The sequence below is a fragment of the Antechinus flavipes genome, chromosome 3 (assembly GCF_016432865.1).
Source record: "Antechinus flavipes isolate AdamAnt ecotype Samford, QLD, Australia chromosome 3, AdamAnt_v2, whole genome shotgun sequence".
Taxonomy (NCBI): domain Eukaryota; kingdom Metazoa; phylum Chordata; class Mammalia; order Dasyuromorphia; family Dasyuridae; genus Antechinus; species Antechinus flavipes.
The window spans coordinates 83,631,177-83,656,933 of NC_067400.1; the positions used below are offsets into that span (position 1 = coordinate 83,631,177).

General features: G+C 35.2%; 1 protein-coding gene across 3 annotated transcripts in view; it reads left to right on the forward strand.

The window, feature by feature from the left end:
• The window catches only part of ALS2 (alsin Rho guanine nucleotide exchange factor ALS2), a 70,054-nt gene that overhangs the window by 38,647 nt on the left and 5,650 nt on the right, over positions 1 to 25,757 (forward strand). For 2 of the 3 annotated variants that reach the window (XM_051983774.1, XM_051983771.1), the window contains exons 15-32: positions 1,110 to 1,180; positions 1,808 to 1,874; positions 2,208 to 2,410; positions 2,510 to 2,575; positions 12,659 to 12,757; positions 13,260 to 13,424; positions 14,695 to 14,806; positions 15,042 to 15,119; positions 15,366 to 15,499; positions 16,307 to 16,474; positions 16,798 to 16,918; positions 17,730 to 17,887; positions 19,018 to 19,140; positions 20,403 to 20,579; positions 20,981 to 21,026; positions 22,065 to 22,126; positions 23,225 to 23,374; positions 25,378 to 25,474. In XM_051983774.1, the coding sequence (XP_051839734.1) occupies positions 1,110 to 1,180; positions 1,808 to 1,874; positions 2,208 to 2,410; positions 2,510 to 2,575; positions 12,659 to 12,757; positions 13,260 to 13,424; positions 14,695 to 14,806; positions 15,042 to 15,119; positions 15,366 to 15,499; positions 16,307 to 16,474; positions 16,798 to 16,918; positions 17,730 to 17,887; positions 19,018 to 19,140; positions 20,403 to 20,579; positions 20,981 to 21,026; positions 22,065 to 22,126; positions 23,225 to 23,374; positions 25,378 to 25,474 (2,097 nt within the window). The remainder of the gene's footprint in view (positions 1 to 1,109; positions 1,181 to 1,807; positions 1,875 to 2,207; positions 2,411 to 2,509; positions 2,576 to 12,658; positions 12,758 to 13,259; positions 13,425 to 14,694; positions 14,807 to 15,041; positions 15,120 to 15,365; positions 15,500 to 16,306; positions 16,475 to 16,797; positions 16,919 to 17,729; positions 17,888 to 19,017; positions 19,141 to 20,402; positions 20,580 to 20,980; positions 21,027 to 22,064; positions 22,127 to 23,224; positions 23,375 to 25,377; positions 25,475 to 25,757) is intronic. The other variant, XM_051983773.1, reaches the window with a different exon arrangement.

Sequence of the window (25,757 nt, forward strand, 5' to 3'; positions counted from 1 at the left end):
GCACTAATTAAATTAATAATTAAAAAGCTCTGCAGCAAACCAAAAAGACCCCACAGTAGGGCAGACAGATCATTTCACAGTAGGAGAAGCATCCCAGAAAATAGAAGGCAGCATCATAGATAGGGAAAACATTAAGATCGTTTACAAAGTCAGAAGTATCATAGATAAGAGAGATAATATAATTGGCAGGGTGTAGAGGGCTGAAACTCTGGAGTTTATGCACTGAGGTCCAGACAACTGAGCACTTAAGGCTAACTACCGATTGGACAATACTCTATAAGCATATACTTGGAAAAAGGTCCTTCCCACTATCTTGTGCTGGCTTTATAATTGATGTATACAGAGAATTTTAGGAGGGACCAGGTTCACTTTGGTGGTAGACGAGGAAGAAGGAGGTCGTGGGTTCTACGTGCGTCCAATTCAATCCTACCTCTAAAGACCAAGAATAAAGACCGACAACTTTTGCTTATCCTGACTCTGGCTGATCCTAAGGTATCCAAGGTGCTAACTCAGTCATCACAGCAGGGTATAAGTTATTCAGGAGTAGCAACATCTTGTTACTTATTGATTACATCCAAGGTTAATTAGTGGTACATGAATAACAAACCAGATTTCCTTAAAAGACAAGTGGGAGAGAGATAACAAGTTTCTTTTAATGAAAGTGATTTATAGGGAAACTGAACTTTTAAGTGCAATTTAAGAGAGGGAGACTGAACTTCTAAATTATGGACTTCTGAATTTAACTCAAAGACAAAGCAATGTGGTTTAAGCAGTTACACAAAACATTGGTGGTTGATAGAAAATAGAATCAATTACAAAATGGAATTAATTTATCCCAGGTGCTACCTATGGTTTATATACTAGTGTTCTCCTGCCTCTTCAGTTGTCTTATATTTAACATTTGTACATGTTTTGTATTTACTTTTCTCTCTTCAAGTTGTTTCCCCCAAAGCAGTATATATATTCTCCGAGGACAGGAACTTTTCATTCTGGCTATTGTACTAGCTGGCAGTGCCTATCAATATTGTCTGGCTTAGCATGGTACTGTAAATGCTTATTGAATGAATAAATCAATCAACTCTGTGTGATTTTGTCTTCTCCTTTTATAGTTCTCCACACACCATATTTTCCCCTTGTCTACTCTGTGGGTGGAACCTATTTCAGAAGAAGTTGGTAGTGTGTAAGTAGTTTTCCTCCCAAATTTATTCTCTCTGTTGTTCAGTCATTCAGTCATGTCTGACTTTGTGACCCCAATATGGAATTTTTCTGATAAAGACACTGGGATGGTTTATCATTTCCTTCTCTAGTGGACCAAGGCAAATAAGTTAAATGACTTGCCCCCGGGTCATATAGGTAGTAAATGTTTGAGGTCAAATTTGAACTTGGGTTTTCCTGACTCTTGTCCCATCACTCCATCCATTGAATTACCTAGCTGCCTCCTTTATTCTCTCTACCTAACTCTATTCTCTGTACCTAGGTATCCTAGTTTATAATAACAATAGATTACATTTTGTACATTTTATTTGTAATTAATATTGATATAAGAACCAATATTACTATAAGGGCATAAATTCCCTTAGCATCCCTGTACAATACTACATAGGAAATAAGATAACATTTTCAGCATTTTATGAATAGTTATAATAACAACAGTGGTAACTTCAAATTGAGTTCATTTAAGATGATCAGATTATCCTAAATTTCTCAAGGGTAGCAGATTCTGTTTGGTAAAGGAAGTTGTCTTTCATATTTCAATAATTAGCATGATGGTGACATGTTGCTATATTTAGTCTTGTTTCCTTTTTAGGAATGGCTTAAAGATAACTACACCTGAAGAACAGTTTATTCTTGTTTCATCAACACCACAGGAAAAAGTAAGTTCTATATTTATGTATATATGTGCCTGTGGTCAACCCAACCATTTGTAATCTATTTAATAAGGAAAAAAAAATGATTTGGTTTTATTTGACTGTGATGTTTTAGATATACCGTGTCTCCTATAAACTTTCGCTGAACTGAGCTTTCAACTTGTTTGACAATTGATTTTAAAACGTAGCAATGAATGTCAAGTAATGCTGCACCACAGAGTCACATTTATAAAAAAAATTCGAGATTGAAGCAATTCTCTTATCTACAAAAGCAACTATTTAAAGCTGTATTTGTTAAGTTGTTTCTTTGCCTCAGTGCTATAAATTGTTTCCTTCTAGACTAAATGGCTACGGGCTATTAGTCAAGCTGTGGACCAAGCTCTCAGAGGTATGTCTGATTTTCCTCCTTATGCAAGTGGAAGCAGTGTTCAGAGGCAAGAACCTCCTATTTCACGAAGTGCCAGATATACTTTCTACAAGGACCCCCGTCTAAAGGATGCTGTTTATGATGGACGATGGCTTTCAGGGAAACCTCATGGCAGGTAGCATGTTAAAATTTGGGATGAAAGAAATAGGAGATGATATGTGTACAGAGTGCTAAATAAAATAGTCTCTCTCTTTACATATATGCTTCATTTCAGAGGGACCTTGAAATGGACTGATGGAAAGATGTATTCTGGCATGTTCAGAAATGGCCTAGAAGATGGGTAAGAAAATATTTTATCTCATTGTATTGAGGGTGAAAGAATACTTTTTTATTATTTTATAAAATACATCATTTGAGTCTGATTTCATAATATAAAAATTGCACGTGTTTAATCTATATCAGATTATTTGCTTCTTGGGGGAAGGAGAATGGGGAAGAGAGGGAGAAAAATTTGGAATACAAGTTGCAGGAATGAATGTTGAAAACTACCTTTGCATGTATTTGGAAAAATAAAATATTATAAAAATAATAATAAAATAAGGAAAAAGGAAGGAAATTTTTTTTAGTACTTTTCAGTAAGAAATGCTCAAGACCTATGAATTCTAGAATGTTAGAACTGAAAGGCACTTTTGAGGTTATTTAGATTATTGTTCATGAAAAGTTGTTCAGGATTACACAGTTTTTGATGGAGTCCTAACTAGCACCCACTTTTCTCAAGTTCAAATCCAGCATTCTTTCTACTGTTTACACTGTCCCACCCTATGGTTAGATCAATAAAAATGAACCTATAGTGACATTTTAACAAATTATATTCTCTGTTTAAGATACTGCTTGATAAAGAGCTCATGAGAAGTTAACATTGCTCTGAGGGTCTGTAACCTATAGAGGGCCTAGGTTTGAGTTTTAGATCACCAGGACATCAGAAACCATGGCACACTTATATGAAATAGAGACCAGTTCCAGTTCTCAGCAGCAAGAAGAAGCCCCAGAATAGAGACAACTTACCAAGGACAACTATTTATACAACTTAAGGTTATGACAGTTTATAAATAACAAAATTTACCTGGATGGTTTTAGTAGCTGTGCCTGGTTGGTCAAGTATAGTTGGAATTCAAGATAACCATTGTCATCATCATAACTAAAGTCTCAGCAGTCCTTCTCATTCTAGAAAAAGCCTTCTAACCTCCAGCCCGTTTTGTTGCTGTTCAATTGTTTTCAGTCTGTCTGACTCTTCTTGACCCCATTAGGTGTTTTCTTGGCAGAGAAATGGGTGGTTTGCCATTTCTTCCTCCAGCTCATTTTACAGATGAGGAAACTGAGGCAAAACAGGGTGAAGTGACTTGCCCAGTATCACACAGCTAGGAAGTATCTGAGGCTGGATTTGAACTCAGGTCTTCCTGAGTTCAAAAGCCTTTGTGCTTTATGCATTGTGTCACTGTTAGAATTCTTACAAGGTGCTAATTCACTGGAATTGATAGACACAATAATTATCTAATTTAGCATGGTACTTAACAGTTCTGTAGTTCACTAATGTACTTAGTACTTATTAGAGTTTCACAAGATTTACACCTTTAAGGTTCTGATAAAGGCCTCATTTCCAAAATACATAGAGAACTGACTCAAATTTATAAGAAATCAAGCCATTCTCCAATTGATAAATGGTCAAAGGATATGAACAGACAATGTCCAGATGATGAAATTGAAACTATTACCACTCATATGAAAGAGTGTTCCAAATCATTATTCATCAGAGAAATGCAAATTAAGACAACTCTGAGATACCACTACACACCTGTCAGATTGGCTAAGATGACAGGAAAAAATAATGATGAATGTTGGAGGGGATGCGGGAAAACTGGAACACTGATGCATTGTTGGTGGAAATGTGAACGAATCCAACCATTCTGGAGAGCAATTTGGAATTATGCCCACAAAGTTATCAAACTGTGCATATCCTTTGATCCAGCAGTGTTTCTATTGGGCTTATATCCCAAAGAAATACTAAATAAGGGAAAGGGACCTGTATGTGCTAAAATGTTTGTGGCAGCCCTGTTTGTAGTGGCTAGAAACTGGAAATTGAATGGATGCCCATCAATTGGAGAATGGCTGGGTAAATTGTGGTATATGAATGTTATGGAATATTATTGCTCTGTAAGAAATGACCAGCAGGATGAATACAGAGAGGCTTGGAGAGACTTACATGAACTGATGCTAAGTGAAATGAGCAGAACCAGGAGATCACTTTACACTTCGACAACAATATTGTATGAGGATGTATTCTGATGGAAGTGGATTTCTTTGACAAAGACTCAATTTCAATTGATAAATGATGGACAGAAGCAGCTACTCCCAAAGAAAGAACACTGGGAAACGAATGTGAACGATTTGCATTTTTGTTTTTCTTTCCGAGTTGTTTTTACCTTCTGAATCCAATTCTCCCTGTGCAACAAGAGAACTGTTCGGTTCTGCAAACATATATTGTATCTAGGATATACTGCAACATAGTTAACATGTATAGGACTGCTTGCCATCTAGGGGAGGGGGTGGAGGCAACAGAAGTGAGTGCAAGGAATAATGTTGTAAAAAAAATTACCCTGGCATGGATTCTGTCAATATAAAGTTATTATAAAATAAAATTAAATTAGAATAAAAATAAATAAATAAATAAATGAATTTTAAAAAAAAAATATTTACACCTTTAAGAGAGCATATATAAGGAGGAGTCCGGGATATTCAGAAATCAGGAAGGACAAGCCCACTAAAGGACAAACCTACTCTCAGAGGAGGAGACAGATTCATTCCATTTTCCACCTTTGTGCTGGCTGGAGAGATTTGGAGGGAGCTAGAGGCAGAAGCTGGAAGAGACAAAAGACTAGCGGCAAGAGCTCTCGGAACTAAGGAGAGAGGTAGGCCTCTAAAGAAAACTAACCAGGCTATTTTGAAGGAAACAGTAAAGGACCTGAACTTTAGCTCCCAGCTGCATTTGAGGTGATTATTACCTTGAACTGAAATGAAGGCTGCCTCCAGAAGCCCCCCAATAAACCTGCTCTCAGAGAATATTATATTTTGGCGCCCGAACGTGGGACAGACACAATTCTGATTTCAGTGGAAAAGCCTCTGATCCTGATTTCAGTAGAAAAGTCCCCTTGACCCAGAAGTTAGGGTGAGTACAACAAGGAAACTTTGTTAAAGGGCTAAAATAGTATTTCAGCTAAAATGGGACAGATGTTTAGAAAGCAGCCTTCTTTTCTTCTTCAAGGAAAATGTGTTGAAAGCTTGGTCATACTGACAAAAAAATCAAGGTTTAATTGTAACCTGGGAGCAGATCATTGATCTTTTAAAAACTGTACAGTACACATCTCCTTGGTTCTCTAAAGAAAAAGAATTGGGTCCAAATGAGTGGAAATTAGTAGGAGAGCAACTATGTCAATTCTACAATGATAATGGACCTGACTCAATTTCCAAAGACACATTTAATACATATAATTTAATACAACTGACTTTAAGAAAGTGTTAGAATAGGGAAAAAGAAGAAAGAACAGGATGGGGAGGAAGTAACTAAACTAGGTGAAAAGCATGAAGAATCAGATAAGAATGGAGTTAAGTACAATTTTTAGTGTGATACTTCACAGCAGGAGAAATTAGGTCATTCCACATTCCCTGACCTACCTCCATCAATTAACTCTTCATAGGTGGAAGGAGAAGGAGGAGGGGCTAAGGCAGTGACACAACCACCTATAAAGCAGCCTATGACAAGATTATAAAAAGCACTGGTTAAAGCAAAAAATGAAAGACAGGATATATTTCATTTAAAAATACATGCATACCCTGTGATTGAAGAGCTTGACTCTTCAGGTCAAAAAAGGAGAAGATACATTTCTTTTGATTTGGAAAAAATTAAGGATTTAAAAAAGGGTTGCACTCTTTATGGGGCTACATCATCTTATGTTAAGATGTTACTAGATAGTTTGACTTATGAAATCCTAACCCCTAGTGATTGGAAATCCATAACAAGGACATGTTTAGAACCTGGACCAAACTTGTTGTGGCTTTCAGAGTATCATGAATTATGTAGGAGTCAAGCCCAACACAATAAGCAAACAAGAGCTAATGTACAAATCACTTTTGACCTGATGAAGGTCAGTATGGAGAGAATTCAGAACAGATTAATTATCCCACAACAGTTTATGAGCAGATCGCAACTGCGACTATAAAAGCTTGGGGTTCTCTCCCAGAGAAAGATGGAGGTAAAGCCTTCACAAAAATAGAGCAAGGTCCCAATTTGCCCTTTGCAGATTTTGTGGGACGTTTGCAAACAGCTTTCACAAGAACCATTGGAGAAATCGCAGCTACAAAAATTATAAGACAACTGGCTAAGGAAAATGCTAATGAGGTTTGCAGAAGAACTATATGGGGGGTACACAAAGTTGCTCCTTTAGAGGAGATCATAAGGCTCTGTGCCATAGTGGGCACAAATGCTTATTATACCTAGACTACGGTGAACATGGGAAGACAGGGTCTTTTTTGGCAAGGGACTTCTAGAGAGACTCGTCAATGTTTTCAGTGTGAAAAATAGGACATCTGAGAGTCCAATGCAGATAGTGAGAGGACAGGGTGAGAGCAGATCCAACCCTATGTCCAAAATGCTACAAGGGTTTCCACTGGGCCTCAGAATGTAGATTGACCCAGGGAAATGAGAGACAGGGCCCAGCCCCAAGATATACAAAAGACAGGTGGGGCATGATGGCAGCTGAGTTTACACTCAGTTTACTGAGATTACTTTGTTAGAAGGTCAGGACTCTGATGTGATCTATCAGCCAAAAAGCAATCACGTGACAGGGATTACAATTGGGGAGAATACAGGCTTTTTAAACCAACAGGGCAGTGTCCAGTGCAAACAGCTCCAATGTAATTAACAGGTGATGAGGAGAAATCCCAAAAGTGGTAAATAGAAGGGAATTAGATAGGTTAACTGCCTGGGAGAAAGGATTTGCTTGTATTTCTACAGATGGAGAAGGACTTAGATGGGTGCCAACGAGCCATATTCGCCTGGTCCATCAGAGTGACAGAAAAAGAGAAAAATCTGGAAATCTGGAAAGATAAATTGTTGATGAGACTATTACAAGACTTCAAAATTTGCAGTAATTAATTGGATTCCTGGCATACGAATTAATAGACAATAGATTCCTTTTGGACTATTTCTAAGATTTATGGACATATATAATTCCTCATGTTGATTCATGTTATTTGTCACATCACTACTAGCCTGTGTTACTATGTGCTTATGTAATTTATATAATTATGTGTAATACCTCCCATATTGATGGATTTATGTATACTTGTTTTAAGAGTGAGCCCCTTCAGAAACCCATTTCCCATTTCCTTTGGTGTTTTCATCTCCATTCCTGAGATGTCAGGGAGGGCGTGATCACCTCTTTTTATGGTGTTTTCATTCCTTTCTTGAGCAGTCAGGGAAGGCGTGATCACCTCCTTTTTGGGGTTCTTACCTCCTTGAGAAGTCAGGGAGGTCATGACTACCTATGTTCAAAATCAAAAGAAAGCAGGAGATGTTAGAATTCTTACAAGGTGGAATTGATAGACAATAATTATCTAATTTAGCATGGTACTTAATAGTTCTCTAGTTCACAAATGTACTTAGTACTTATTAGAGTTCCACAAGATTCACACCCTTAAGAGAATTTATATAAGGAGGAGTCCAGAATATTCAGAAGTCAGGAAGGACAAGCTCACTCTCAGAGGAGGAGACAGATTCATTCCGTTTTCCACCTTTGTGCTGGCTGGAGAGATTCAGAGGGAGCTAGAGGCAAAAGCTGGAAGAGACAAAGGACTAGCAGCAAGAGCTCTCGGAACCAAGGAAAGGGATAGGCCTCTACGAAAGCTAACCAGGCTATTTTGAAGGAAACAATAAAGGACCTGAACTTTAACTCCTGGCTGCTTTTGAGGTGATTATTACACTGAACTGAAATGAAGGCTGCCTCCAGAAAACCTCCCCAAGAAACCTGCTCCCAGAGAACATTTTACATATATATATATGTATGTAAAATATAACTTTTTCTTTTTTTTTTTTAATATATTTAATTTTATTTTATAATAACTTTATATTGACAGAATCCATGCCAGGGCAATTTTTTTACATTATCCCTTGCACTCGCTTCTGTTCCGATTTTTCCCTTCCCTCCCTCTACCCCCTCCCCTAGATGGCAAGCAGTCCTATATATGTTAGATATGTATATAACTTTTTCTTGACAGAACCCATGCCAGGGTAAATTTTTTACAACATTATCTTCTGTTCCGATTTTTCCCCTCCTTCCCTCCACCCCCTCCCCCAGATGGCAAGCAGTCCTATACATGTTAAATATGCCACAGTATATCCTAGATACAGAAGGTAGAAATAACCCGGGAAGAAAAACAAAAATGCAAGCAGTTTATATTCTTTTCCCAGTGTTCTTTCTTTGGGTGTAGCTGCTTCTGTCCATCATTGATCAATTGAAACTGAGTTAGGTCTCTTTGTCGAAGAAATCCACTTCTATCAGAATACATCCTCATATAGTATCATTGTTGTGGTATATAATGATCTCCTGATTCTGCTCATTTCACTTAGCATCAGTTCATGTAAATCTCTCCAAGCCTCTCTGTATTCATCCTGCTGGTCATTTCTTACAGAACAATAATATTCCATAACATCCATATATCACAATTTACCCAACCATTCTTCAATTGATGGGTATCCATTTATTTTCCAGCTTCTAGCCACTACAAACAGGGCTGCCACAAACATTTTGGCACATACAGGTCCCTTTCCCTTCTTTAGTATTTCTTTGGGATATAAGCCCAGAAGTAACACTGCTGGATCAAAGGGATGCACAGTTTGATAACTTTTTGGGCATAATTCCAGATTGCTCTCCAGAATGGTTGGATTCGTTCACAACTCCACCAACATCAGTGTCCCAGTTTTCCCCACATCCCCTCCAACATTCATCATTATTTTTTCCTGTCATCTTAGCCAATCTGACAGGTATGTAGTGGTATCTCAGAGTTGTCTTAATTTGCATTTCTCTGATCAATAGTGATTTGGAACACTTTCATATGAGTGGTAATAGTTCAATTTCATCATCTGGACATTGTCTGTTCATATCCTTTGACCATTTATCAATTGGAGAATGGCTTGATTTCTTATAAATTAGAGTCATTTCTCTATATATTTTGGAAATGAGGCCTTTAACTGTGAAGATGTTTTCCCAGTTTGTTGCTTCCCTTCTAATCTTGTTTGCATTAGTTTTAGAACATTATATTTTAGAGAAGAACATTATACCACTAGAATAGAAATGGCTCTGATAGATTTCTGTTTCCTCAGGAGTGTCATGCACAAATAAGGAGGAGGGATTTTTTTTAGTAAGTTGGAGACTTCCATTGGCTTAATATAGAGCTCAATAAACCCATATTTTTGGTATGTAGTTGGGCTTTAGATCCATCTGATGGATTTTGTAGACCAGCCTCCAATTGTACCGATGCAGTGTATGTCTTTTTTGTTGTGTATTTTCTTTTATTTAGTATTTTATTTTTCTCCAATTAGAAAATTTCTCCAGGTAGAAACAATTTTCAGTATTCATTTTTGAAAATGAACTCCAAATTCTCTCCCTTCCCTCTTCAACTTCCTCACTGAAGAAGGCAAGCAATTTGATAATAGGTTATATATGTGTAGTCATGCACAATATTAGGGTATCTCTTCAGGTCTCTCTACTATGCCATTAGCTTCCCAGGTTATTGTGAGGCCTAGAGAAATCTAGTGAGAAGGAAATTAATGGGATGGTCTTGTTCCCATTAAGTTAGCTTTTCCCTGACCCAGCTCCAGGCTTACTGGAGATTCCTAGAACAAAATTCAGCAAAGACAGAAAACCAGTTTCTTGGGGGCCAAGGTAATTTGAGGATGCTTCTTCAACAATCCCTCTCTAATTCTCCCACAGATGTAGCATTTTCTGTGGAGGGAGGAGCTCCACATCTTCATCATTGTCCTACACCAACTACCTTTCAGCCTTGACAATTATCTCAAATAGCCCTTGTGATCAGAGGATGCTTAAACAGTCATCTCCTCATCTCTTTCATCCTCTCTTGTTAAGTTCCCAACTCCAAGTCCTTCAGGAGGACCCAGCTACTGTCTACATTTAGCCTCTGCCTGGGGAAAATGCCCACCAAGACCTTCCCCTAACGTCCTTTAGTTCTGCTATAGTTCAAGCCATCTGGGCACATAAAAGGTTTCTACAGCCAAAGAGACAGACTGTATCACTGCAAAGCTATTTGCTATCATTTCCCTTAGTTTATAGAGAAATCTGTTTCTTTCTTTCATCCCACCTTTGTGCTTTGAACAAGAGCATGGCCTCAGCCAGTAGATCCCACAGTCTTTCTACCTTTATCATGTGTAGTTTGCGGAAGACCTGAGTTTTCAATTATAAGAGCAATAAGAAAGCAAAATCACAAACTGGTAACAAAAATAACTTTTATTAAACGAGAAAAAGTCATCACAAGGTAATAATCACTGGATGTCTGTCATCTAAAGTTTTTAAAGAATTGTTGCTTTTTGTTTGCAAACTGACTTTGTATCTCATATTAAAAGACAAAGTTAAATGATTGTCAAAGTATTTTGTTCATCATATATGTAGTATAAATGTTTATTTGCGAAAAGACAGTTTCTTTATGGAGGCTTATCTGAAAAGTATTATTTTAGCAGTATTCCTGTATTTACTTAAAACATACCATTGAATCTTTAATTTTAGTATTCCTTCTATTCGTGTGGATTACAATTCATTCATTCATATGCTTGTGTATTTAAATAATAACTTGACAAAGTGATGGAAGTTGGGTAGATAATTACTTGTTTGAAATAAATAACTATTCAGATGAAGAGTCATTTCAAATCTGCACGTTACTCACACAAAATAAATACCCACAGCATGCCCTAGTGGGTGGAGTGTTGAAACAGGAGTTAAAAAAGTCTAAATTCAAAACTTTCCTCATGTAATCATGGGCAACTCTTAATCATCTCTGAGTCATAGTTGCCTTATCTTAAAATGAAGGAATTGATTATGGGGGCTTTAAGGTCCCTTTCAACTCTAAATCTATGATCCTAAGATTTCCCCACTACTGACAGTGAAAACTGATTGGCATCCTGTAATTCTGTTATATTTGATGTGAGTTCAGAACACTTAAAACCACAGTGTGCGTAGATTTTCTTTAAAAGACCGAATCACAGGGACAGCTAGATGGCACATTGGATAGAATACTGGCTTGGCCTATCTGAAGTCAGGAGGACCTGAGTTCAAATCCAGTCTCGGATACATAATACTTCATAGCTGTGTGACCCTGGCAAGTCATTTATCCCCAATTGACTCAACCAAAAAAAAAAAAAGAAGAAGAAATGAATTACAATAGGATCAGGGTCAGGATTCTTATGAGTGGGCCTTGCTGATCTTCCTTGCTTTTCACATTAAGAGCTAAATAGGGTTTATTGGGTCTGGAGATCCCCTAGTCAAGCATGAAGTATTTATGAAGTACTTATTCTGCCAGGCACTATACTAGCCACTGAAGAATCAATAGAAGAATCTTAACAATTCCTGCTCACAGGGAATTTACAGCTAATGGAGAAAATAGGGAGTACATTTAAAAAAAAAAAAAAAAGATAAACACCATAAATATAAACTTAGTAAATACTAAGCATTTTGAGAGGATTAGGGAAGATAATAACATCAAGTGTGTATTGAAGAAAGATAAAGACTCTTACAAGGTAGAAGAAAGAAGGAAAAGCATTCTAGGAATGGAAGAATAGCCAATGCTAAGTAAGAGACCTAGATGGGAATTAGAATGTTGTATGTAAAGAACAGAGAAAAGGCCAGTTTGGCTGAATTGAGTGTGGTAGGCAGGTCATATTCAGCGGAACTGGAGAGATAGGTTGGGGCCAGGTTGTGAAAGGCTTCAAAAGCTAATCAGAGGAGCCACCTGAGTGAGCTCATCACTTGAGTAGGTTGTGTTTTGAATATGATGAGTTTGGGATGCCTCCAGGACATAGTTTAAAATATTTAGTAGGCAATTAGATACATAATCTGTTAGCCATATTCATGGGGCTAATAATTAAATCCATGGGAGTTAATGAAGTCACCCAAAAGAGAGTGAAAAAGAAAAGTAGGGGGTTAAGAGAGAGAACTGTGGGGAACAGTTAGCAGGGGGCTATGGTCCAGATAATAACCCAGTAAAGGGGACCAAGGAGAGCCTTAGCTCCCTTTTTCTTTGTATTGGCTATTTTTGTCTGAAGAGTCTCTATTTCAAAAATCAACTTTATCTACATTGACAGGTATGGAGAATACAAAATCCCAAATAAAGCACTGAACAAAGATGACCATTATGTAGGCTATTGGAAAGAAGGAAAAATGTGTGGTCAAGGAGTGTACAGGTAAACACGTTTGTCAAATTTTAATAGAGTAGTGTTAGAAAACTTTATAGTAATATGCTAAGTATAACTGTTTTACAACACCTCAAAATTTGGAAACTGGTTTATCTATTTTTGTTAAATCTTAAAAAAACTTATTAGTTTCATGAATATTTTTACTTTAAAAATTCTTAAATTATTATAATCTCACATAGAAGATTCCCTTAACTGTTCCCTTTGTAGTTCTGCTATTACCTGCAAATTACAAGAAGCTAAGAACTCTGAATTATTTCATAGTAATGCAAAACAGCAAATACTGGGTCTCTTAGTATATTAATTTTGGTTATTTAAGTTATGAGTGAATGTAATCATTTGCGTAATACTATATGAAAAACAATCGGAACTATCAGTGTAACTTAAATATGGATTAACATTTTTAGCTTCTGAAAGAATAAACATTCAGGATCTGTATTTGAAAGCTTCAGCTTAATATGTATCCTGCTCTGCCTTTTTCATTTACTTACAGCTATGCCAGTGGAGAGGTATATGAAGGCTGCTTTCAAGATAACATGCGTCATGGTCATGGCCTTCTACGCAGCGGTAAACTGACTTCATCTTCTCCCAGTATGTTCATTGGCCAATGGGTAATGGATAAAAAGTCTGGGTATGGTGTATTTGATGATATCACAAGGTATAGTGTTCTTTCTCTTGTTAATATTCATCTTTTATATTTGAGAAAATATTTATACATGTCTTAAAAAGCAAAGATACTTCAAGGAGGGCTGAAAGGCTTAATTTTAAGGGAATAAAGAAGAGAAAATGTAAATAGAAAAATTGCCAAAGAATAAGTTTCTTTTTGCATTAACTTTTTAATGACGGTTAATATTAGTTACATTGTAGACTTTTAGAAGGCCATCCATAATATTCAGAATTAATATTGGTACTATAGTCTTTTAAACTGTATATATACAAAACTTACTGTTTTTTTTCAATAAGAAATTTTTTATTTTCTCATAGATAAAGGCTGGTGAAATGAGGAGTGTGCCATCAACTTATTGTTTATATCACAATGTGTAGAGTTTATAAGGCATTCTAGAGAAAAATAAGACAAAGAAAAAAAGTTATTATGAAAATTAAATACTGCCTCTGATTTGCTTTGGGAGAAGATAAAGTAATAAAGAGCAAATCCTAGGCATCATCATCATTCTCATAATAAAATTTTAAGATGAATAATTTCTTACAAATGTAAAATATAACAATTCATATGTTTTATAGTTTGTAAAATGCCTTAAAAACTGTCAGAAAATAGCATTTTTAATATAACCTCACATTTGCCAAGAGAAAAAAATCATAAAATAAAGCTTGGTTATATTCATTAGCAAAAAATTTAGGGAAAATTTTAACCACCTATAGATCTAACAACTTTATTTCTTTAAAATCTTATTTATTGTACATTCTCAGTTATTTGAAATAGAGTATTGTGAAGTTTATCATAGTTTCTCATGTTAAAGTTTGTTAGTACTCTTTCCACTTTATCAAGAGAGAAATTGATCTGTGTTTTTGGAATATTCCTCTTTTTCCATTATGTGCAAAAGATAGTGTATTCCTGTGGAGTTGAGTGATTATTTCTTAGAGATGTATACTTGAAGTTGATTATAAATTTAAATTTAAATATTAACATTTTCCCACCAAGAAGTACTATAATTTGAGAGATATATTGGAGAGCATAGGGTGGGTATTGAACAAGCAAAATTTGCTGCCAAAATGTATTTTGTGTTCTAACATGGTGAAACCTCTTTGACTCATATAAAGAAAAGATCCATTGAGAAAAAAAGAATGAGGACAGGCACCCTGTAAAGTTCTGTGTACTCACATACACTTGTTTATTTAGTCTACTATTTTGATAAATTTATCTTTAATCTACATCGTTTTTCTCTTCTTTTTTTTTTTTTCTTTTTCAGGGGGGAAAAATATATGGGAATGTGGCATGATGATATGTGTCAGGGGAATGGTGTGGTAGTTACCCAGTTTGGATTATACTATGAAGGAACATTTAACCTTAATAAAATGATGGTAAGTGGAGTATATATGTCTGACAAAATACACATATTTATACATGCATATAAATATATAGTTATTAATTTTTTGATTAATGATGTTTAAATCTTTTTCCTCTTTTATCCTGAACTGCCTTTTTTCCTTTTGTATTTTTATTCTTTTGTATTAAATTCATTAAGACTTCAGACAGGATTTTTCACATCATCTTTATTTTAATATGATATCACCATATACTTATTTCTTTAAATAGGGAACTGGCATTTTACTTTCTGAAGACGACACTGTCTACGAGGGAGAATTTTCAGATGAATGGACACTTAATGGAAAGGTGGCAAAATTGATATTATTTTTATGTGCATAATAGACTTAATACTTTTATTCTTGTGAAAGTATGTTTTCTTTTCTCTTATGCTATTAAGTACTCTTAGGAAAAAATAACATGCATATTTATGAGTATAAGATAGGTTAATAGTAGAGGAAATAGCTAAATTCATAATTTACTGCCTGATTGCTTTTTCATCCTTATTGAAAATGTTTCCACTAATTACAAGTTTCATTCCCTAAATTTACTCAGGGAACACTGACTATGCCAAATGGTGATTACATTGAAGGTCTTTTCAATGGAGAATGGGGATCTGGGATAAAAATTACTGGAACATACTTCAAACCCAGTTTGTATGAGAGTGAGAAGGACCGGCCCAAAGTTCTGTGAGTACCTAATAGTGATTCTGATTTCTTTCTAAGTTCAACCAATGTCGTGTTTGTCATTCTTAATTGTACTCTGTTACATTAGCAACTTTTTGTGTACTAAGTTTATTCATTATATTTTATACTACAAATTTATTTAGCTATTTTCCATTTGACAAAAATTTAGATTTTGTTTTTAATTATAATGTTACAAGTAGCCACATATACACATACACACACAACACATACACAAAAACATATACATGTACACATTCTCATTGAGCAATATTACTGAATAAAAGGATTTGATTAATTTTATGACTCTTGCATCCAGATTGTCCTCCAAAAATATTCTGTCAGTTTGCAATTTGCAGCATTGTCTGCATGTACTTATTTCTCTAAAACCCATCATCAATATGAATTTTTGTCTTTTATTGCTTAACTCTTTGATGCTTAAGTAGTGCCTCACAGTTTTTCAATTTGCATTTATTACATAAATGCATCTATTAATGTTAACTGATATGTAAGGTATAGTATGTATATTCAAGATTCTGCATAGCCTCAGTGGTGAAAATTACAGATTCTTTTTGAAAGAAACCCAACCCAGAAATCGATAAAGAGAAGTAGAATATAACAACAATTCAGATTCAGTAGTTCTTTGTATTTGATGTCACATGCCTTGACATTTTTTGTCCTATTCTAATAACATTACCATTCTTGCACAGAATCTTACAAGTCATATGGGGAAGGTTCTCAGCTTTCTTCTGCTTCAAAATCCTTTTTTGGGCAAAGACATAAATCTCTAAAAGTTTGATATTACTTTATTAGCAGGAAACTAGGAAACCTAGCAGTGCCTGCTGATGAGAAATGGAAAGCAGTATTTGAAGAATGCTGGCACCAGTTAGGCTGTGAGAACCCAGGCCAGGGAGAAGTCTGGAAAGCATGGGACAACATTGCTGTGGCTCTAACCACCAATCGTCGCCAGCATCGAGATAGGTGAGTGCCTACATAGCTCATCGGGAGTCCCTGAAACTACATAAGAGAACTGAATCCCCCAAATCCCAAAGTACCTTTTAATCTCAGAAAATTATAGGAATTCTAACTTTTTCACTTTTTTAAGCTGATTTACTTTCTTCTGACTTACCTTTGTGGGATCAGAAATTCTACTAAATGAATGCATGTGGTACTGAGACTAGTTGCACCTGTGTCCATTGCACACAACTGAGATATTATGGCAAATTTTAGAAAATGTGGTTATATTACATTTTTAAAAATCATGTTTGCTTCTCTATGTAAACATTACTCTTCCTTTGTTCCAGTCCAGAGATATTAAGTCGTTCACATACCCAGACACTGGAAAGTTTGGAATTCATTCCACAGCATATTAGTGGTGCATTCACTGTGGAGAAATATGATGAGATAAAGAAATACTTAATAAAGGTAAGCCAGAAATTAATTCTCTTGGTTCATTTAACTAATGTTGTCATTACCACATTATCAGCACAACAGTATTTTAGTCAGATTTAGTTAAATATTAGTTTAATTCTGTGTTTGTCTTCTGAGTATAGAGTGTATGCTATATTCTTTGTTCATCCCAATGTCATTCTAGAATTTAATAAAAATACAATTGAAAAATGTTTGACAAAATAAGTAAAAATACAATACAATGTAGATAAGATTAATTTGTAGTTTTCTGAGTCAGTATATTGCCAATGGAGATAAATTTCTGTTTCAGTTAGACATCACTGCTCTATCATACGTTTCTCAAATTAAGAAGTTGTGATGTTAGCTGGGTTGACAATTCTGAACTCAGAGTACAGAGCTTAATAAGCTTTTTATTATTTATTGTATGTTAGAGAGTCAACTCACCTCTCTATTCTCCCAGTCATTAAGATGTCATTATTCCAAGAAGAAAATAAGTGGGCGATGAGAGAGGTGGATGAGAGGGAATATGGAAGGATAGTCAGGATGAAAAAGTCTTAGACACTGCTATAGGGCTTGAATGATATTTTCCTAAGGCATGGCTGAACACTTTTGTAAAAACACATAAACATTATTAGGTCTTAAATGATGATGTTTTTTAATAGGAAGTTTTAAAATAAGATTTTGTTTGATTTCTCTGGCCTAAAGTTTGTTTTCTGGTCTTTTTAAACATCTCAGGGCTTTTGAAAAAATGATTGGTCATTTATATTTAAATTTTTTTGCCAGATAAGTTTGCCAGCTCACTTAAAATAATTCTTTTTCCTTTCAGGCTTGTGACACTCCTCTGCACCCTTTAGGTCGGCTCATAGAAACCCTAGTTGCAGTGTATAGAATGACTTATGTGGGAGTGGGAGCCAATCGACGATTATTGCAAGAAGCTGTGAAAGAGATTCAGTCCTACCTTAAGCGTATTTTCCAACTGGTCAGGTCAGCGCATATAGCTAGCTAATTGAAGTTCTTTAAACACAATAGAAAATCACTTTTCACATGAGACTAAAAAAATGCTTTATTAAGAATCACTAGTTTTTTCTAAAACCCCCAAAACTTTGCATAGTGAATTTGAGATAACAGGATAAAAAAACTTGATTTTTAACTTTAGAAATTTCTTATTAATTGGATTTACTTTTAGAAACCTTTACTCTGAAAGTAGTATTGGCTTTATCATAGGAAGACAAATATACAGAGATCTTAAAGGTCATCCAATCCAGTCCCCTTATTTTGCAGATAGGGAAACTGAAGTTCAGAAAATTTAATTAATACACCTAAGGCCATATGTAGGAGAGCTGGAATTGCAGTACAGGTGCTCTAATTTTCAGTTCATTGAAGTTTTCACTGTACCATACAACCTTTTTTTGAGTGTGTTTCTAATGCAAACTACATACATAAATGAATAATAATCTTGCCTTAAAAAAGAATCATGTCCTTGAACAAGTCTTCATTTAAGAAACCTGTATAATGATGATACCCTGTAACATTGAAATCATCTTCACTGACAACATTAAGATAGACTTAGTATGCTTAAGCAAAACATGAGTACTCTGTGGACCTTAATTTTTCATTCTTAATATGAGGGAGTTGAGCCAGATGATAGGTTTTTTTAGATCTTATAGCCTATAATTCTATAATTAATGTGTTTAACTTAGAGAAATTGAATTGCATAAAGTTTATATTAGGCTGGATTTGGTTGTTATTCCTTGATTCTAACAGTTAATTGTGTTTATCTAGTACATAATGTGTGTTATTTGTTTATGTGTTGAGGACCTATGTGATTTTTTGTTTTTATTTTTTTTAATGCCAACATATTCTCTACCTAAAAGGCTTATAGCATTAATTGGCCATTAGGTCTTAAATCACAATTTTCTTGTTCTAAAACCAATTTAGACAAAAATAAGTAAGTCTGAATAAAATTATCATATAAGCATCAGATTTTATTATAACTAGCTCTGATAGTTTCACCTAGGAAAAACTGCTGTGGCTTGACCTTAAGTGAGACAAATTGAGAGCATAAACTGCGGTAACCTTTGAACTTGAAATATAGTTGTTTTCTCCTTCCTCAGGTTCCTATTCCCTGATCTTCCTGAAGAGGGCAGCACAATTCCTCTATCTGCTCCACTACCCCAGGAAAGGAAATCCTTTTGCACAGGGAAGTCTGATTCTAGATCAGAATCTCCAGAACCAGGGTAAGTAGAGTGGAGATGAATTGTTGGGGAAAGCATTATAATATGACAAGGTGCTTCTAACAGAAGTTTGGTGACTTTGGTAGAAAAGATAGTTGAGTGTCTGTTGATGACCCTTTCTAAATTTAGCTAGGCTCATCATCCATCCCTAATCCCTCATTGTGACACAAAGCAGATTCTGGCAAGTCGCCCAATGCCAGAAAGGATTCCAAAGCATGCCTGGCAGTCAGCATTATCTGATTTCCAAGGACTAACCTAGCTCACTCAATAATTCTGTGGATTTGTAAACTCATCAAATAGTAATGGTAGCCAGGGGCAATAACCAATGAATGGACATTTTGCTGGAGGAATTGAATTGTTTTATCTTTGGGTGCTTGCTACAAAATGAAACCAGAAAAACAAGGAAAGTTGAAATCTAATGGAAAAGTGGCTCACAAGATATTTCATGAGACATTGATTATCTCGCATTGTGATGCTCATAGTAAGCATTTGGTTGGGGAGAAGGGCAGACCAATCACCAAACATTAAACACATATTGCATCTTATCCACCATTATCTACTATAGAAGGTCCTGAAGTATAGGGATGCTATGAATATTTTGGTACATATTAGATTTTTAGCTTCCTTGGTAAGTAGGATTTCTAGGTCAAAATTTCAATTTAGTCCCTTTTCCTGCAAAATTCCAAATGGAAATCTTGAATACTTAGACTTTCACATTCTGTTAGTGATTATGTCTTACCACAGACCTTCCAATATTACCTATTTACATCTGTTGTTCATAAGAATGTTGTATCACATGAAATGAAGTCAGAGAGACTGATCTTGCTGAGTCACATCTGTCCTCAGATATTTATTAGCTTTGGGACCCTGGACAAGCCATTTAATCCTATCTGCCTTAGTTTCCTCTTCTTTAAAATGAGCTGGAGAAGGAAATAACACACCATTCCAGTATTTTTGCCAAGAAAACCCTGAATGAGGTCATGAAAAATCAGACATGAATGAGTTATTTTTGCTGGTATTTCTCTTTCTATTAGTACTTGGAACATGGAATATGGTCATTGATAGCTTGCAATTCTTTTGAAAATGGTTCCTTTCCCTTTGAATTTATCCATTGAGAGATAATCACTTTTCTTATTTATTTCTACATTATTTTGTCTTTACTAAGAATTTCCTTTCTTCATAATATCCTTGGAGAGTGTGAAAGCCTTATTGTTTCTTCCAATATAACTTTTTGGTTTCCCTCCTGTTCCCCTAATGTTATATAGCTATGTGGTCACAAGCTCTGGATTATTGCTACCTGTGCTGTTACCCCGACTCTACCCACCACTCTTTATGTTGTATGCCTTGGAGAATGATCGAGAAGAAGATATTTATTGGGAGTGTGTTCTTCGACTAAACAAACAACCAGATACCGCTCTGCTGGGCTTTCTAGGTGTGCAAAAGTGAGTGGTTTTTTAAGACAAAAAAGTTTCACTAAAACTTTTGGTATTGAGTTACATAATCTACTATATTTTGTCTTTTTTTTATCACATTGATGACTAAAATATTGATTTGTAATCATTAGACTTTAAAAATATGAGTTAGACTAAGTTACCCTGTCCAAGGTTGTTTTCTAATATTTCAATAAATTATAACGAAATCCTCCTCTGTAATGTTTGTTGTAATATTATTTATGAATTCTACTATAACTACCCCAAAATAGTTTGTTGTACTTGAATTAAACTTAGATCTGAAAGAATTATCTTAGATAGAATGGGAAGATATCAATATATCTATGATAGTATCTTTTAAGTAATGTAAATAATGATTTGACAATAATGGAATTCATGGGTTCTTTTTGTAGGAAATTTTGGCCAGTTACTTTGTCAATCTTTGGAGACAGTAAAAAGGTATGTTGAATTGGGCCTGGTTTATGGAACATGTACCAAATGTGTTTTTTACTTTAAAATCTGAATAACACCTGGAAATTGATAACATGAAAACCTAGGTATCATCCATGATTCTTTGCTGTTTCTCATGCCCCATATCCAGAATGTTGCCAAGAAGTGTCGATTTTACCTTTGCAACATCTCTCGACTACACCTCCTCTCTGACACTACCACTTTTCTGGGGCAGACCCTCATCACCTCATACTGGGACCATTCCATTAGCATACTGGTGGGTCTGCCTGCCTCAAGTCTGACCCCACTTATTCCATCCTTCAGTCAGCCACTAAAGTGATTTTCCTAAGGTTTAGGTCCAGCCATTGTCACTGCACCTCCCATCCCATCCCTCATACTTCAGGGGTTCCTTGTTGCCTTAGGATTAAAAACAACCATTGACATTTAAAGTCTTCTATAACCTATCTCCTTCTTACGTTTCTAAGCTTCTTATACCTTATTCCACACTCTGACTCCAGTGACACTGGCCTCCTCTTATTTCATGAACAAGACCCTTGTATCTCTGAATTTTCACCCCATGCCTGGAATATTCTCTTCTTCATCTCTCTCTATTGACTTCTCAGGCTTCTTTTAAATCCTACCTCCTCCAGGATAACTTTCCCACTCCTATATCCTCCTCCCCTTTAATTCTTAATATCTTCTCTCTTTGAATTATTTTCTTTTTTTCCCAGATATAGATTGTTTGTACATATTTGTTTGCTTATTGTCTTCTTCTTGAAGGCAAGGACTATCTTTTGCCTTTTTGTATTCCCCAGCTCTTAGCACAGTGCCTGGCACATAATAGGCACTTTAAAGTTGTTGATTGACTATTTTCTGAGTGACTTGGGGAAAAATCTTGTTTTCCCTTTAAATAGGAGTACCCTACCTAAAGCATAAATGCATTATTAATCACCAGAGACAGGGCACTTGACCCAGAAATCAGATATTCTGTTATAATTGCAAAGAACAGTTTCTCTTTTGTTCAAATACAAATCTTCTTTTGTGCAGGTTTTGCCTACTACAAAAGATGCCTGTTTTGCTTCAGCAGTAGAATGTCTGCAACAAATCAGGTAATTTTTGAATTGTACTACATTACATGATTCAAAGCAGGACCAAGTTTTTAAAATTGATAAACTGATTCTGAATTTTGGAAGATTATGGTTTTACCCAAATTCCCAGATTTCTACATTTGGTGACAAGCTGAAACTATTATTAGTGATGCTACCTGAGAAATGTAAATGGTCCTCTGTCCTGAGTCAGTGGAGACCTGTGTTTTCTCATTCCAGTCCCACTGTCATCACCTAAGTTTTTGTCTTTATTACAGAACTCCTAAAACTAGTCTTACATCCTCCAGTTTATTATTCTACACTGCACACTGCTATCATATTAAATTGTTTTGCCAGTGCATAACTCCATGACAATTTTTCCCCCTGCTCTAAAACTTCAAAGATTCTTTATTATTAACAAATTAAAATAGAAAATCCTTCTCCGGCCTTGGAGATCCATGATTTGCCCCAACTAGCCTTTCTATCTTTATGTTCTTCTCCTCTCTTTCACATCCCCTGTGCTCCAGCTATATAGGTTTGCTTGTTACATTCTGTTTTTCTACCTATGACTCATATTGATTACTCCCCCAAAATTCTTTCTACCATTTTTTGACTTCTCATTTATTTCCCCTTCTTTAACAGCCACAACTACAAATTCAAAAGGTACTTCCTTCATAAATATTCCTTGACATCTCTGAGACAGAAGCATTCAATTTGCCTTCTGGATTTTTTTTTTTAATTACATTCACATTCTGCATTATATTGCAATTCATATATGATCCTTATTTCTTCTGCTGGACTAGAAACTCTCTGAGGATACAGATGATTTTTTCTTGTTATTCTCCATTTGCATTTAAACATGTGCCTTGCACATAATAAGCAAAAAGCAAATGAATGGAAGGGCAATACTTGATACTTGTTGAGAAACTGAAAATTTTTTCTGTGAACATTTTATTTATCTATGCAAATATACCTTAAGACTACAAATTAAGCCAAACTTAGAATTATATATAAATTCAGGTTCCATAATGGCAAGTAGGAGAAACTTTGTTTTATTGTGTAAAGAGACTTATAACTGCTTTTGTCTGATGAGAAGATGTTTGTTTTACTTTGTTATAACAGCACGACATTTACCCCATCAGACAAACTTAAAGTCATTCAGCAGACTTTTGAAGAGATATCTCAGAATGTCCTTGCTACACTTCAGGAAGACTTCCTGTGGTCTATGGATGACCTGTTTCCTGTTTTCTTATATGTGGTGCTACGGGCCAGGTGACTAACTTTACAATTCATTATTTTAAGGAAAATTTTAAAAGTCTAAAGTAATGAGAATTTTAAAAGTAAATAAGTTGAACAACTCTGATGTTTGGCAAAATGATGAAATAGAGAAAGTATCTTGGGCTTCCTTCTTCCATCATCTTAAGGAGGGAAATAAGATTATTTACATTACAGTCAATCTTCAGCATTCATGAGTTTAATTTTTGTGACTTCAAGCAATCACATAATCATATAATTAATTACCTCATTTTTACTTTCAATTAAGTAACTATGCACATTTGTGGCTATGCAGAAATATAGAGAAAAAAATGAGGTATAATATTTGCAAATTTATAACCATAAAAAAGAAGTATTTGTAAAAGTGTTCGTGAAAGTAGTCCTAGAAAGTGCTTAAGTATTCTTTCAGATGCATGAGAAGGGAATTGAAAAAAAAAAAGCTACATTTGCAGCTGAATAAGATAATGGTCCCACTCACTGGAGTCAGAGTATCCCAGGCAGAGCAGCTAGGAGTTCTTTATTTTATTTTATTTTATAATAACTTTATGTTGACAGAATCCATGCCAGGGTAATTTTTTTACATTATCCCTTGCACTCGCTTCTGTTCTGATTTTTCCCCTCCCTCCCTCCACCCCCTCCCCTAGATGGCAAGCAGTCCTATATATGTTAGATATGTTGCAGTATATCCTAGATACGATATATGTTTGCAGAACCAAACAGTTCTCTTGTTGCACAAGGAGAATTGGATTCAGAAGGTAAAAATAACCTGTGAAGAAAAACAAAAATGCAAATAGTTCACATTTGTTTCCCAGTGTTCTTTCTTTGGATGTAGCTGCTTCTGTCAATTAAAACCGAGTTAGGTCTCTTTGTCAAAGAAATCCACTTCCATCAGAATACATCCTCATGCAATATCGTTGTCAAAGTGTATAATGATCTCCTGGTTAGCAGCTAGGAGTTCTAAGCTCAGACTAACTCCAGATATGTGCTTTTCATCTGGGAACAGTTCGGCCTCAGAGGAGAAGCAGAAATTAGAGATGGCAGATAGCTGTCCTTTTCCTTTTCCGTCAGGCTTCATCCTTAATACTCCCGCTTCTCTTTCTTTCATGGTTATTGTGTTGAAAAAAGTACTTATTATCAGAATTAATGTTTTATTATAAAGAATTATATGCAGAGAAGTGGATTTTTCAGCAGTTTCTAATGAAAAATTACAATTTTTGGTGGCCACAGGAATCTAACTCCCTATTCCCCATAGGTTCAATGTATCAGTGTTCACATTTTTTTTACTTTCTTGGTGGTTTTCTCTCAGTGTTACCCTTGAAAGTTGAGTACTGCATGTATAATAAATTCAGTCATGATTTTTTTAATCTTAAAATTCTTATATTTTAACAATTCTTTAATCCTCAGAAAATTTTTAGCTTGATAGTAGTTATCTCTAACTATAGAGAAATTGGGATACAGAGAACTTTCAGGGGCATATATATAATAAAATGGACACTACTAAAATTTAGTTTTTAATGTCTTGCCCCTTGCAAGAAATAAAATAGCAAAATAAACATCCTTTACTAATTTTCTAATTAATTAGATCTAGGTTAAGGTGAAAGAGTCAAAAGAAAGCTGTTTTTCTCTCTATGGATCAAAGTAGTATAGAGAGAAAAGTCTTGGATTTTGAGGTCAAAGGGCACTACTGGTCTAGCAAAGTCATTTTACCTTTTTGGGGGATGAGAGGGTGGGGCTTTAGTTTTCTGAAAATAAGAGGGGTGGAGGAACTATTTGGTACATTGTAGAACTCTGGCCATATGAATAAGTGAAGAATTTTTATGTACAGCTCTAATGTCTCATTTTCTCTGAGGCTGTTCTTTTATTATCTCATTTGGATCAAAGTAATCTCTTTCTTTCTGTACCTCTTTTCTCTTTTTTAATATAGATCCAGAGAGGAGCAAATGACAATGAACAATGAAGGACAGTGACATAAATAATGAGGCTTGTTTTTCTCTTGACAGGATCAGGAATTTAGGATCTGAAGTACATCTCATTGAGGATCTAATGGATCCATATCTCCAACATGGGGAACAAGGAATCATGTTCACTACTTTGAAAGTGAGTGGATTTCACCTTTTTATAATATTTATTAACTCTTGTTACTCATTTTCTTCATTAAAGTATGATCTTTGATTAAGTCCTTAGATAGGTGTCATTAAATTAAAAGATAGGAGAGTAAAAGGTTAACTTTTCTAATAATTAAAAGTTTACAAGGGTTGTATCAAAGAAGAGCTAAACAATTTGGGGTACTAGGTATTGAGTGTCATTTCTCACTTTTCCCAAGGAAAGCACTTTGGCTAGCTAAATTATTTTATATATTTATATATGTTAAAGTCTTATA